At 36.0% G+C, this 14,720-nt stretch overlaps 2 protein-coding genes across 2 annotated transcripts in view; both read right to left on the minus strand.

The window, feature by feature from the left end:
- The window catches only part of LOC106119597 (uncharacterized), a 23,176-nt gene extending 19,682 nt beyond the window's left edge, over positions 1 to 3,494 (minus strand). Inside the window, exon 1 of the mRNA XM_013314639.1 lies at positions 3,255 to 3,494. The gene's annotated coding sequence lies outside the window, so the exon portion shown is untranslated. The remainder of the gene's footprint in view (positions 1 to 3,254) is intronic.
- Positions 3,495 to 7,665: 4,171 nt separating this feature from the next.
- On the minus strand, positions 7,666 to 14,713 carry LOC106119624 (uncharacterized). The gene is made up of 12 exons (XM_013314672.1): positions 14,618 to 14,713; positions 14,373 to 14,515; positions 14,153 to 14,304; positions 13,805 to 13,986; positions 13,487 to 13,662; positions 12,965 to 13,371; positions 10,769 to 10,958; positions 10,189 to 10,601; positions 9,771 to 9,940; positions 9,416 to 9,525; positions 8,436 to 8,595; positions 7,666 to 8,156 (listed from the first exon to the last, which is right to left on the minus strand). The coding sequence occupies exons 1-12, from the start codon at positions 14,636 to 14,638 to the stop codon at positions 7,734 to 7,736; spliced, it is 2,547 nt and encodes an 848-aa protein (XP_013170126.1). The 5' UTR covers positions 14,639 to 14,713; the 3' UTR covers positions 7,666 to 7,733.
- Between the last annotated feature and the right edge of the window lie 7 nt (positions 14,714 to 14,720).

The raw sequence follows: 14,720 nt of genomic DNA on the forward strand, positions 1-14,720 counted from the left end.
TTCGGTCATCAAGGTTTTCACTTGTCTGGATCTGGTCTCTAGTTTTGCCAGGTATCAATAACTGAAGAGTCGTGCTATGGAACTGCGTTCATTGATCAGTTTAAATACGATCGAATCCCGTTCGTGTTAGTGAGCGTGTCGTCGAACGTCGTTTTCAGCAGACCATTGATGGAATACTGTTCGAAGCCAAGATTTGGTGTGGATGTTTCGTTATCGCTTCTATGGATGTAACTGAGGAGTTGCAGTGGTTGGTAAGGTTCTGGAGCGGCTTAGTGGCGGAGGAATTGTCGTTTTTTTTCCTCTACGCTGTTTATTTTCTTGACTAGGAGTGCAAGCGAAGTTCATTCTGGTTACCATGGAACCGAGGCTGTATCAGAGTTTTTTTTTAAACCTATAAACCAGCGCGAACTGGATGGATATCTCGACCACTGGATACTTTGGAAGATTAATTAAATATTAGGTTTTATTAGAAGATCAGTAAAGTAATCTTTTAAAAAGGGATAAAAGAATAATTATTGCGTGGCAGTGGAGCCCTGTTTCTCAAACGTGGAAGGAAATGTTGACTGAATGACCGCCGGAGCACAATTCTACGGTGGTGCGTGTAAGGGCGAATTAGCTGGCGTTCGTTCGAATGTGTCAGAGACCAGGTCGCATGTGGGTGCACTTAGCCGCGACCCAGTTGAGAGACTTGAACTTGAATTCCTTACGTGTGTTTATGTCAAGGCTGCCGAGGATAGGAAACAAGAATGGATCACCTCTGTCCAGTTATCCGATGAAAAGTCGAAGACGATTAAGGTAATGCTTTAAGATTCAGATTTAATTAGATGTTCACAATATTCATAAATAACCGGATTTATTGAATTGTTCAAGATGATCATAGTAAAGAGAAAGGAGATGAATAATGAAAATAAAGATCTAACCTATTTATATAGGTCGACCTAGTACAAAGCCAATGTTCAAATTTATAAAGTTACTGTTCGATTTATAATTTCATATTTAATTGGTAACCTATTAGTCTAGTTTAATTAAAATAACTAATAGTTTTTTAAAGTTGATGTTAAAACAGTTAACGATTGTGATCGAACGATGTATTCTATATGTATATTCAACAAGTGTTTAATAACTACAAGCGAAGGGACTCGCTTTTAGCAGGAAGGCCGAGCTGTAAGCCATTTCATATATTCTGTAATTCCTTAACGTAAAACGTTATTTAGTCTATGCTATAAGTCAATAACACTTTTGTTTATTTAATATAACAACATTAATCATTTGTATTACGATCCAAAAGATTATTTAAATATTTGATTCTCAAATATAAAATAGAAGTATTCAACTTATCATGTTAATTATCTGACGGTATTTCGTTATCGTAAATTAAAAGTATTGTAATTGCTCGTCTGAATGACGGCCATGTTTTTCTGACATTCGGGGAATGAAAATGACAATGTAACAGCGGTGTTTTTGAAAAAGTTGTTATTTACAATTCTAAAGGAAATATATGAGTTAAAGAAGACTATGTTTTATTTGAAAAAGTATTCTCCGGCTGTGACTCTCACAATAGTTAATTATATTTCGTAGTATTTCTATGTATGAGATTTTGTGCGGGAAGTTCGCAGAAAAAGGTTTTATGCATGAACTGGATAATTGTACTTTTAATTTAATAGATAGCGCGATATTATTCATCGCTTACTAAATACTGAAAGAGACGTACGATACTTTACAATAGCCTTAGTACGCGATAAATTACATACAACCTTTTTGGTTAACCAAAATCAAAAAATGTCGAACGTCTTTTGTTTATTATATGAAAACAAAGCACAGTATCTAAGTATAGTTCTAACCTAAAGTTAGACGTAGACAGGAGCATTAAAAACCTCAGTAAACAAGAGCTCTTAATACTGCTGGAATAAACATGTAAGCGCTACTGGAGAGCGTTGTTCTTTTGTGTTGAGTCAGCATTATGTTGAGGTACTGTGCGCTGCTCGCGACACCTAGTGTTTCAAAAACACTTGCATTCGTAAAGCATCTACAGAATATTGCGTTATAGACATTGAATTTGTTGCTCAGAAATATTTTGCTTGGAAAAATTTAACATATAACTACAGAAGTCGTCTCCAAAAGTCTGTAGGGAAGTTAAGCAAAAAAGAGATCTTAAGTAAATTTTGCTTTTGAAATGTTACTTAAGTTAGATTTTCATTATTATAATTGTTTCATTGTTATAATTAAGCTTGACATTGTCTCAATAAGTCAACAAAGCATAGTGTAATTAAACGCTTTTGTGAATAATGAATATTGATAAGGTAATTAACTTAAAATTAATCGATTCATTGATGTGTTATAATCTGGAACAAAATGTTTATAAATCTAAAAATATATTCTATTATAAAAGTAATGCAATTTTTAACAATAAACTAACAAAGAATCTAATGAATAGTCTTAAATCTATGATATAAAATAAAATATTAAAAACGAATAATTTACTAAAATATATTATTAAAAGGAGTCCTTTTAGGCAAGGTCCCGAAGATACTGGCAGCGTTCCCCCTTTGGACAGCTAAACTAATATAAAATAATTTATATAAATATTTAAATGAGAAACTAATGAATTTGAAATTCGCATACTTGCCTTTACATTGATTATTTAGCTAATAAATTTTCATATAAATTTTTCCTCTTTGAGTTTCAGAACTAATGTACATGATGGTTTTTTATATATATATTTACACATTTTTTCACATAATATCATTTATATGTACATTGTGGGAGCCGGTGAAACAACTACTCATTACATCACACTATTCTTTGAGATTTGCGAGAACAAAGGAAAACCAATAAAAATCTTAGAATTTAAAGACAAAAAAATTGACTATAAAATAAAAATAGCATAGTTTGTAGTATTTTGTTACGTTGAACTGTACTTTTTCACTGATTTATCATTTTATTTATTTGTTAATACTGGCAAGTTAAAATCTTCTTCGTAATTTCTTAATTTATTGTAAATTATTAATAAAATATGTTTCTTATACAACTCTTTGAAACAAAACATTACTGTATATTTTAAAATTGTTATTTGTTTTTAATTAATTTTAAATAAAATGTTATATCTTTCTCTTCCAGAGCATTCACGTCTCTTAATATATATTTCACTGATTAACCAAACTCAATTAAATTGGCGTATAATTAGAATAAACATTTTCGTATTATTTAGTTAATTTTTGAATAAATAACTACAGTAAAAAATATCTTACACTTACCTTAATAAATTCCACACGTTCGCACCATCAGCGACAGTTAAAAAATTGACACAAAACATCTTTGAACATGCGAAAAATTTTCACGAAATAAAACCATAAAAATCCAGAAACCGTTAGAATAAACTCACACCAATGTTCTAATTTCGAATTTAATTTTATACGATTGCATTTTGTTTTGAATGATCGTTATTTAAGTCAGTTTCAAGGTCATATTTTTATTTGATATTTGCGATACGCCGACACGCGACTGGTGCGCGGCCCGGGATCGCTCCGGCTACAGTGGCTGGCTCCCTTCACACCGCTCCCGCCTAGCGCACTCCTCCCCGCTTGCGTAACTATTGTTATAAATTGAATAATACTCTAACACCACTAGATACATCAATTTAGTTTTTTTCCATAGACATTTAATAATAATAATATAAACATATCTAACCTTATCAGTTTTAACGTCTGAAAATTACATATAAGCAATTAATTTCAAAATACAAAGAAATAGTTTAACAGTTCTTAATAATACTTGAAATATTAAGAAAAACATTTATAAGAGTAGATTTTGTACAACAAAATATTTCTGATTCCCGCAGCATATGAAGCTTCGACCGGCCTACATCTTTAGGGAAACCCACAGCGCATGCGTCAAACAGAAAATTAGAAAGAGTCAGAAGAAAATTGTTGACGCGAGTGAAAGGGACACCTATATAGTAGAAAGTAAGTGCATATAATCAACTCCATCTGTTGTCTGGGCACGTTTGAATTTTAAAAAGATGACTTTTGAACAAATGTTTTATCTATATCACATACAATGTTCTAATCATAAAATATATATTTATGTCTAGGTTCTATTTTATCGTTTTTTCCAGTCGCTGCAATTATAATAAAAAAAAATTGCATCGTAGAGTTTAATCCTTTATTTCCGAACTCTATTGTTACGGAATTTAGATCTCTACATGAGATAAATAACATATGTGTATATAATATTATGTATCATGGCATGTTGTATCAGATCAATTAACGTAGACTAATTAACAGGCTCGCACACTCCGACGCTTTTAATTATACTAACTTTTCACGTAGCGCTGCTACGAATACTGTAGCGATAAAACGAACGCCTCGTAGCGGTTTATCTAAGCATACATTTATTTATTAATGTTTTGTCACATATTTGTTACCCTTATTGTGGCAAGATTTCTTTTTTGAAGAAAAGCAAAAAATACGCAAAAGCAAAGATAAGTTTAATAAAAGTAAATTAAAAATTATTTTATATTGATCGTATATTTTTATAGAGTTGTATGTATCGTATACTATACAAAATGAACATAAGGGTTAATAATACATACAGTGAATGTATATAGATTGTGAAAGTTTTAGAAAATAATCATGAAATATTTAATATAATCTACCACCTTTCCACATTTCGAGTTAAGTGGAAAATAATAATTTCTAGTGGTCGCCCATTGTTCTAAATTTGAACATTTCTTCGCAATTTCTTCAACAATGCCAAATTTCACGTTTATTCGTTAACAAAATTTCTTATAAATGAGGTAGAAAGTTTTCACGTAATAATATATGTTATTTGCCTTCATAGTTAACATTATTTACAATTGTTAAATAGTGTAATAATAATAGTTTGTTGTTGTGAAGAGAAATCTGACTTATCATATTATAGAAGAAGGAAGGACGAATGAAGGTCAAATTGCATCGTACAGCCCGGTTTTTATGTCCGCTAAAATACTCGTAAGAGTTATTTTAAGTGGGATTTATGTCTTCCGCAATACGATGTATTGTAAGAATTCAAAGAGCCGACTGAAACGTTGATCTTCGCGACAGATGCCGCGTCATGTTACCCCTACTACCTGCGTCAACTTATAATATCTATAAAAATTATTCTCATTTTAGTTTTAAATCGTACAACAATGTTTATAACAAAACTATTATAGCTATAGCGACAGTTCGACAGTAATAAAAAAACTTAATTAGTAGTCTACGTGTTCTTATAGATTAAGTTTTAATCCTGTGCCAAATTTCATCGAGATTCGTTGAGCCATTCTGGAGGTACCTTTTAACAAACATTCATTCATACATTCGCATTTATAATATTAGTAAGATAATTATAACAATGGTAGTGGTCGATATAAGATGCCATCAATTCTGCGCTCCAACCCGCTCACAACCGGACGTGTCTAGATGCAGACAACTTATCAATCTTTTTTAAACGACTTATTTACATTTTATATTGTACATATGTTTGAAGTAATTTTACACAAAATTAGTTAATGGTAAAAACTACCCGCTGCATTACCATGTGAGAGAAACTCTAATTAGTAAGAACTCTTAGATATATTGACAAAAACACTTTATCATATCTATGTTTTAACGTGAAATAATAAAGTCAAACATTAGGTAAAGGTCACGTACAAACTTAACGATATAGCATAAAAATTGTGAACAATTTATGAACCTTTAGCGTTCGTTTTCTTAGAAAATATTTCTTTGGATGTCTTTTATTTGTCTCAATTGAGCTTTGACTGCCGCCATCATGTCACACGATGTAATACAATAACATCATAGCAGGCGCTACGCTGTAGAGCCACGTAGCTACTTCCGTAGCATATTTTTTTACATTTTTCACGCTTACGAACACCCGCATTCGAATAAATTCAATTGTATGATATAAGGTAATGAACTGGAGTGTGCTGTATTTTTCATATATTCTATTAACCTAATACAGTTTGTCTTTTACAATATCTCTTAAAAACTATCGTCAAATGTAATAGTTGCAAAAACGGCATAAAATGTAGAATGTTTAAGTTTTAGTGTTTTGCGAAGGTTTTAGTTCAAATCATATGCTCATCCTTCGCTTTAACTTTAAATGGATTCGTATGCTTTATATATAGACAATTCCCAACATAAACAGTTGTCAGTAAACATTCAAGTAGAGGAAACTACATAAAAGTATGTAAATAACGTCACAGCAAAGTTTAATAAAGTTTACACAATATATTTAAATTCAGCAAGTGGCCAGTACGTCCGGAAACAAGTTGCACCGATGTCAGCTGAAGCCAAGTTTTATTCAGCCTGACATTTAAGTTACATTAAAGTAACCAAGTTAGATTCTCACACTGACCTAACAAAATTTAAGCTGTTCTAACTTTAATTCAAATTCAGTCTACGTGACTTACAAGCCAGCTTGAGACAGTTTATAACTTAGTATACAAAAATACATAGCCTTATTTGAAAATCAATATTTACGATATAGGTATATCATAGTATTGAGTAACTTAACGCATGACCTCTCTTTTATGTCTTTCCTTATCCTTATCCTTTCACCACCAACTCTCTGATCTAAATGGGTCAGATACCCTTCTCAAGTTTCTTAGGTGTCGAAATAAAAGTTATAAAATAATGGCTACATAAGGGTAGAAATGAATAATATAAAATTGGATAGTTTCAGTGTTTTTTGATCAGCATTCTGTTGAAATACGACACCACAAGCGGTATTTATAAAGACGTTTCTGTTTGAAGAACAACTAAATAATTGTGATACTTTTGAGAACAGAAAATATTCAACTGATAAGTATTGTTAATGTAGGTAACGTATGTACAATTGCAAACGTCTATGGGTAGTGGTCGCTTCACCATTTCTGCGAATTCTGTTGACCGCTTTCTCGTTTGCCATAATTAAATTATAAAAAAAATTTGAATAGCAATAGTGAATTATCCGTACTACATATATAGATGACTCAAATCTATAGTCACGTATTAGATTCTAATAGAATAAACATGTGTCCCACATAGCGACACGTTGATAAGGCGCGAGGCGCGAAGTCACGACGAGCAATTTGCTAATATCGCGAACATGCGGTGCCAAGGTTGGCAGGCGGACGCTCCTCAATCATAGCCCGGCTCACATTTATCTAAAAGTACAGATGCACTGGCGTACACATTTATACAACTGCATTATTTCAGATATACATAAAGCTATTATATACTTCACTGGTACTTTGAATAGCACGCAGTTTCTCTTCCACATATTTACTAGTTGTTGCCTACGAACTCCATCCGCGCAGAATTAAAAAACTTAATGAGTAGTCTATGTGTTCTTTCAGACTATGTTCTACATGTATGTCAAGTTTCTTTAAAATCCTATGAGACTTTCCGGAGATATCTTCAAACATCCATCCGTCAACGTAAACATTATCTATAATATTGGAAGATTACAAAAAATAAAATAACGTAAATGTTTATTATGTTTTATCTTAAGATTAAAAGTAAACAACTCATAAAAAATATATAAACAATATTATATTACTAACAATTTTCAAGGTTATACCAAAATATGTGTTATAAAAAAACTTACATCGAAATAGACTAAATATTATTTTATAAGTTTACGTACTTGTACACAAAATTAAATAGACGATGCAAAATAAATAACACAAATCTTTGAATTTGAGGATTTTTACAAATCTTTATAAAATCCTAGTCAACAGTGACTCTGCTAACTCTATAAGAATCGCCGACAACATTTTCGTTACTATATCTTTGTTGGAAGTGACTCCTCAGATCTAGACCAGTTTCTCCACTTGTGCCGTTCATAGCGGTCACCACGTCATTAGTCTTCTTCCCAGACTTAGGACCTAGTGTTAGGTTATATCTTGTTATTTCTAAACCTATATGTCTAGAACTAAATGTCCTGCCCAAAGACTTTGTTCTTTTGACTGTAAACTTGTCTTTTGGCATTTTGATGTCGTAAATAGGATTTATGATGCCGGTACAATTTTGACGGTAGTTTAAATTTTGTTGTAATGTTAAACGAGATTTAACTTGTTCGAGATAATTAAGATGATTCTCTAGATCTTGGAGACGTTTTGATGATATGTAATCTGGGTAGTGATTGGGAATCTGCAAAAAATGAAATTATTAAGGGTTAACTACTATTATCGTACATACGTTTACTGTGAGTTTCTGAGAAAATGAACATTTAAAACAATTTTTTATCGATGTTTTGTCAAAGATATGTTTTATGCGGAGATACCGGTCTCAGAAACCAACGATTAGACGTATAATTAAGTAAAAGGCCCTAAGTGTTGATTTCCCTTACACTAAAGGACTGCGTTAATAATCATTGAATGTCTCTAGGTGTGATTCTTTACAACAATAAAATAACTTTAGTACGCTGACCTTATTAGTTTTGGTGAGGGTACGGGGTAGTGGTGGGGGCTGCGGGGGCTGCGGGGGCTGCGGGGGCGCCTCATCCCCGGACACATCGTCCGGTGGCCGCCTCCGGTAGCGCTGCACTGACTGTCTTGCTTCGTCCACTGACTCCGGTAACTTCCAATTACTGCAAATATCACTTCACTCATTCATAGTTAATTTAGTATTATGTTTATTTAAACACGATGCTTAAAAGTCTACGAAACGCGAATAGTATTAGGTCGTATCGTAATAAATAAAAAATAACTAGTTACAGGCTTAATTAAGTTTGGTAGTCATTAGTTTACATGGAAAATTAGGTGTTAGTAAATCTCAATTAGTACCCCACACAGAGTTCGTTCATTCCGGAAATGAAATTACCACAATGTCAAACAAAGGTTTAGTTGTGTCCGTTATTACACCGCGTGCGTGACAAATAAATCGTACAATCTGTCCGATGTCCGGTGTCGAGTGTCCGGCACCGGGTCCGGAGATGTTTGTATTATTAATATTATTACAGCAATTTGTACCCACCCTATAGTATATACAAACACAAATGTCTCTAAACCTTTACGATGCATACAATTCAACGGAGTTTGTTTTTCACCTAATTTTTATATTACTACTAGCTGTTGCCCGCGATACCGTCTGCGCTCAATTAAAAAAATAGTAGTCTATGTGTTCTTCCAGGCTATGTTATACATCTATGCCAAATTTCAACAAAAACCATACAGCCGTTCCGGAGATACCTCAAACAAACATCCATCCATCCATCCATCTAAAAATTCGCATTTATAATATTAGTAAGATTCCTTGTTGAACGGCGTTCAAGCCAGCGGCCACAATCATAGCCTTGAAGTAACCTTGAAATGCCAGAACATTGTCTTTCATTAGTTCTCTTATTATTTATTTTGGACACTCCTTGAAATAACCATCGTATGAGCTGCCATCTGTAAAGGCATACTTACTTGGCAGCTCTCTCGCTGCTTCTAGAGCGAGCGGCGCGCGCCAGCCGGTGCAGCGCGAACAGCGCGCCCTCCCCGCTACTGCCCAGGTATGTACACAGCTCTTGGAGAATCTAGACATTATGTTTTGTACAAGTTTTGACAACCAGTGACTTTTTATATTATCATACGAGTTCTTAAGTTATTCCAAAAGAAATATTAACAATTGCGCCCATTTTTTTGTGACACCAAGTAATTTTGATTAATTAAACTAGGTCAGACTACTGACGATAAAGCTAGTCGCCATTATCACGGTAAAACACGTTAAATAAGTCAAAGATTATTTTAAGACACAGCAGAGGCAGACGTCTAGTCTCACCGTGAACTTGCCGCGCTGCAGCAAGCCGGAGACGAGGTCCCCGAGCGCGAGATGCAGCAGCTCGGGCGCGCTCAGTCCCGCCACCAAGTTGGGCGGCGACCTGCCGCTCAGCAGCCACTCCTCCTCGTACGACCACCCGCAATCCTCCGCCTCCGATGTACCTGACTCTTCTGATGATGCACAAAAAAAAGATATATTAAATGAATAAATATACTGTTTCATATTTTCTTTGTTTTGCGTTTCAAAATGTTAAGTGTGATGAAAATGCAAGCCGTTGTTTTTTAAAACATTTCGAGAAAACTCTTGACACATTTTCTTCCAATTATTTTAATATAGAACTGAGAATAATTCACTTTTTTCAATTGATTTATATCAAAGTCGGTCCTAATCTTAATTCTCCAAACATTTAAACACTCACCATACAACGCATCCTTTACACCATTTATGAAATCCAGCGTCTCTAACAAACTCGGTCTACTCAGTGCTTCCTTGTTCCTCACAGTAGACCCGGCAGACCTCGGCCGTCTCTTTAACTCTTTGATGCTTTCCACTGGTTCAGTGTACACTAAACTCTTCAGAGTATGATACTTTCGTCTCAACGTCTTTTTATCTGATTGATCTGTGATGGAAATTTCTGGAAAGCCGTAAGAAGCCGGTCTACTTCTTCGTGATCTTCTTACTCTCGATAGGTTGTCGAGAGTGGACACGTCTTGTACGGAACTAGATGGAATTATGTCTGGTTTAGTGCTATTTCTCCAGAAGTTACCCGATTTAACACTGCGAAGTATTTCTTCTGAGCTCTCGTGTCGTCTCATGTTTCTTGATTTGGACCTAAAAATTGTATATCAAGGAGGCGTTTAAACAAAATAGTACATAGAAAAGATAAACTACTCCAATAATAGCATCTTTCATCAATAATGAGGCTTGCACGGAGTTGAAGACTGAGGTCGATGCCCATTGTACCCCAAAGTTTTCAGTTGGTAAAATAGGTAACGCACCCTCTATCGCCCACTAGAGCTGAGTGGAATGCGGCGAGGACACATCTGTTGCTCAGTTTGATCTTGGCGTGTGCCTTGTCACGGCGGCTGAGAGTCAGCGCCCGCGCGGAGCTGTGCTCGCGGCGCGACGGTAACCGCACGGGGCACGACACCGCAACACCTTCGCCAGTAGGGAACACCAGCCGGAACTCTGGTACAAAACATCACCCATTACAATAATAGCAAATATGTGAATGAATAAATCATTTAATAGATTTATTTAAGATATATCATGTTTGCGATTTTTTTTGTGTAATTAAATAAAAATAATAATAGATTTTATCAAAGCATTTCGCACAATGAAACACGCGTCTCTGCACGCATGTAGGAGCTAATAAATAAATGAAGCTATGAATGATAGTTGTCCCTCTATACGTCCCTCCCCCAGCATCCTCCCTCCTCTATCTGCTGATATATCACCTCAATCAAGGGGAAAGCTTCGCTACAAGTGAACTTTTTGAAAGTTACATTTCCCAAGGGAAGACACTACCAACAGGGGTGTATTCACGACCTCATTTTATATTTATGACAATGAATCACCTACTAGAAACTTTCCACAAACTACAACATTAAGAATATTGAGTACCAGTACTACATATTAATAATACTACTCGTCTGTAACATTTAAAAAGTTTTCCTATGAAAGTAGATAGTCCCAAAAAAAGTAACCCTTACAGTACAGAATTGAATCATTGCCACACTCCGTTATCGGTAACTTGGTACTGCCGGCGAGTAAATGTCATGGATTTATTGCAACTAGATATGACAACGAGCAGACTTCGGCTGGATGGACCACGCTGGATTAACTATTATTTGTAAGAAATTATTGTTAGCTCTAACATCGTCTTTTATTGTGTACAATTCGATAAAAAAAACTCTTGTTGTCCATCGCATGATTATGATAGAACCACTTTTCTAATATAATATTTATTTAATAACTTCTAGTCAATTTGTTTTATAAAACGCTTCCATCAACAGTATATCATAGTGCAATCTGACCCGGCATTAACTTTTCACCAGCTACCTTTGACCCTTTACCCCAGAGCATCACCACCGTGAGCGAGTCCCCTCACGAGCTCAACTCTAACTGGCAGTATTGAAATATAAATGCATTCGCACATAGACTGAATCTGTGCTGAAATTTTGATCCGGACAGGAATCGACTATACCAGTTGCCGTTTGGTTTGGCTGTTTTAATGTCGTTCTTCCCGCCCCTATACAGGAGCACTTTTAATAAAAATACAATACGAGTAAATGTACACCTAAAAATATAAAAAAATAATTGCAAATACAAAATAAAAAATGACACAAAAAAACAGTGAAAACTGAACTGAACTGACAAAAATTTTTCTTTTTTGGTTGACAAGCTAATTTTGGCAAAAGCAATTTCTTAACAATTTCTAGTTGCAAAAGATTAAAACACGGTTACTAACTTGGATATGTAATATTAATAAAAATATCTCATAGAAAACGGTACAGTTAGAGAACAAAAAGAGCCCAGCTTAGCACAAAGCGTCCTGACTGCCGCGCGCGCCCGCTGGCACAAAGCTGTAGAACTATGTAGGCCGAGTGCCGCCTTGCCAGTTCCATTGTGCGGACGAGAGGTAAAACAAGTCGTTTATTTACCTAACAATTTAATCAAAAAAGACCTACATAAAAAGTAATTTGCATTTTTCAAATTAAATTAGGGAAACTGTCTAATCATCACCATCAGCTCACTATATGTCCCCACCGAGGGACTTGGAGCCTACCCTAAGTTAAGGATGATTAGGCCATAGTCAACCACGCTGGCTAAGTGCGGGTTGGTTGACTTCACACATATCTTTGAATTTCTTCTCAGATATGTGCAGGTTGCATCACGATGATTTCCTTCTCCGTAAGAACGTCGGATAAATGTACATATGTAAATCGGAAATCGAAAAACACATTGGTACATGGTGGGTATCGAACTCAGGACTTGCAGATTGCAAGTCAAGTGCTTGACCACGTATTACGTATAATTTAGAAAAAGGAAGTAAACTAAGAAGTGAAGGAGAACAAACAATTTAAACAAAAGTTATACTTTAGGTCTGGCCAAATTGAATTTTTTGGAATTCTCAGTAAGCATTCTTAACGAAAAAAAAATAATATTATATAGCAATAGAATAGTACTCTTACCTACATGACGGAATCTATCCACAAAATCGACCATAGCCTTCGCCCAGCTCATTGTTTTAGCAGCATCCAATAATCCCATACACGGCTCAATCTCCCCGCTATGAACTCCCAAGCAATATTCCTCCAGACCCTTCAGCTCCAACTCGCATTTCCTAGCATCAAACTCTTCCAAAAACCAGCAATTTTCTATAGAAACGTCGAAAAGACCATCTAGGTAAGGTTTTAAAACTGGTGCTAAATATTTCTTATCTTCTTTAACACCTTTGTGTAGCCAAAGCAGGACGTGTTTCATCAGATTAATGTCAGATAAGTCTTCTTTTCTTAGTTCTGGATCTCTCCTGGCCGCGTCTATGAGGCACGCTGATGATGCATCGTAATAGCCTTTTAGTTTGTTCCACTTCTTACACCTTATTGCAGATACAAAAATTATCAATATTAAAAAAAATTATAGCCCTTAGAGTGTAGCCGGTTTCCACAACTATATTTCAGGGTAATGAAGCAGAAGTTTATACGTAAACTTACCTGTAAACCGATAATTCCTTATCAAACTCTCCGCTATTCCTACTTTGAAAGTTATTAAGATAGGCATCCCGCGCCTGGTCCAGCGCTATAGCCAGGATATGCACCAGCTCCTCTATGGACTCCTGGTGCTGGGATGTGGCTTGTATCAGATTCGCTTTGAATGTGTTTCCATCCTCCTACAGACACCACAAGTACATACAATTACTACATATACTCGTCACATGAAATAATATAAAACTTGTATACGAAGACGTCATTATCTGGTTATCAGCACCAAAAAGACTCAGCATGCTTCTACTGGAATTTCCATATACTTACATATGCCATCATGTTCTTGCATTTGATCAGTTCGTTGGCCACTCGGCTCAAGTACCGCAGCTGACGCGGACTGTAGCTGTGTGCAGGGAGCGAGGACTTGGACTCTCTGTTGACACTCTCCCAGCGACTGAACAATGCGTTCTCTAATGTCTCTGATGGTGATCGCTGAATTTCTTCCCCGACTGTAAAAACGATTGCAAAAGTACTATTCAAATGATTCCGCTGTGGTGTATATAGAATACAAAGAAACAGATAAGCGTTTTGTCAAAATCTTGGCGCTGATATTCCTTGCCTTTATAACTTGAGAATGGATTACTTGAATATCCTCACTTATTCTCACTCACTCACCAGCAAGTTTATGAAGGTGCAAAAGACAATTCCTGATGCAAGCGGCGTCAGACGCCCAGTCACCGTCACGCGCACCGCGGCGAGTCAGGCTGGAGCGCTCCACGGGGAACACGAACCCGGCCGGCCCGCCACGCTCACACGTCTGCACCAACCTGCCAACATACCACATTCAGGACTGCCCTTGAACAAGTCAAAGTCTAACCCATGGAAGTAGACTTACGAGTCTAGTACTAGGAGTAGATGATGCGAGGCGTGCGCGGCGGCGAAGCTCCTGGCGGCGACGGAGTGCAGCTGCGAGACGCGATGCAGACGTCGCCGCAGCGCGCACCACGCCATGTACCGACTCAATAAACGTGTGGAACCCTGACCAACAAACACATTTTCTACCAAAAAATTCTCAATATCTTATTTGGAAGTTTCCAAAGAGATTCTTTACTTCTATAACATAATAAATTTCTGACTAACCTGATAAGAACCTTCGCGCATATTATCAACAAGGGCATTGAGAGCTCCCGCTACTCTGGCCACAGTGGAGAGGTCTGAGCAGTGAGCGTCGAGAGCTGCCTCG

This window comes from Papilio xuthus, unplaced genomic scaffold, assembly GCF_000836235.2.
Source record: "Papilio xuthus unplaced genomic scaffold, Pxut_1.1 DF827135.1, whole genome shotgun sequence".
Taxonomy (NCBI): Eukaryota; Metazoa; Arthropoda; class Insecta; order Lepidoptera; family Papilionidae; genus Papilio; species Papilio xuthus.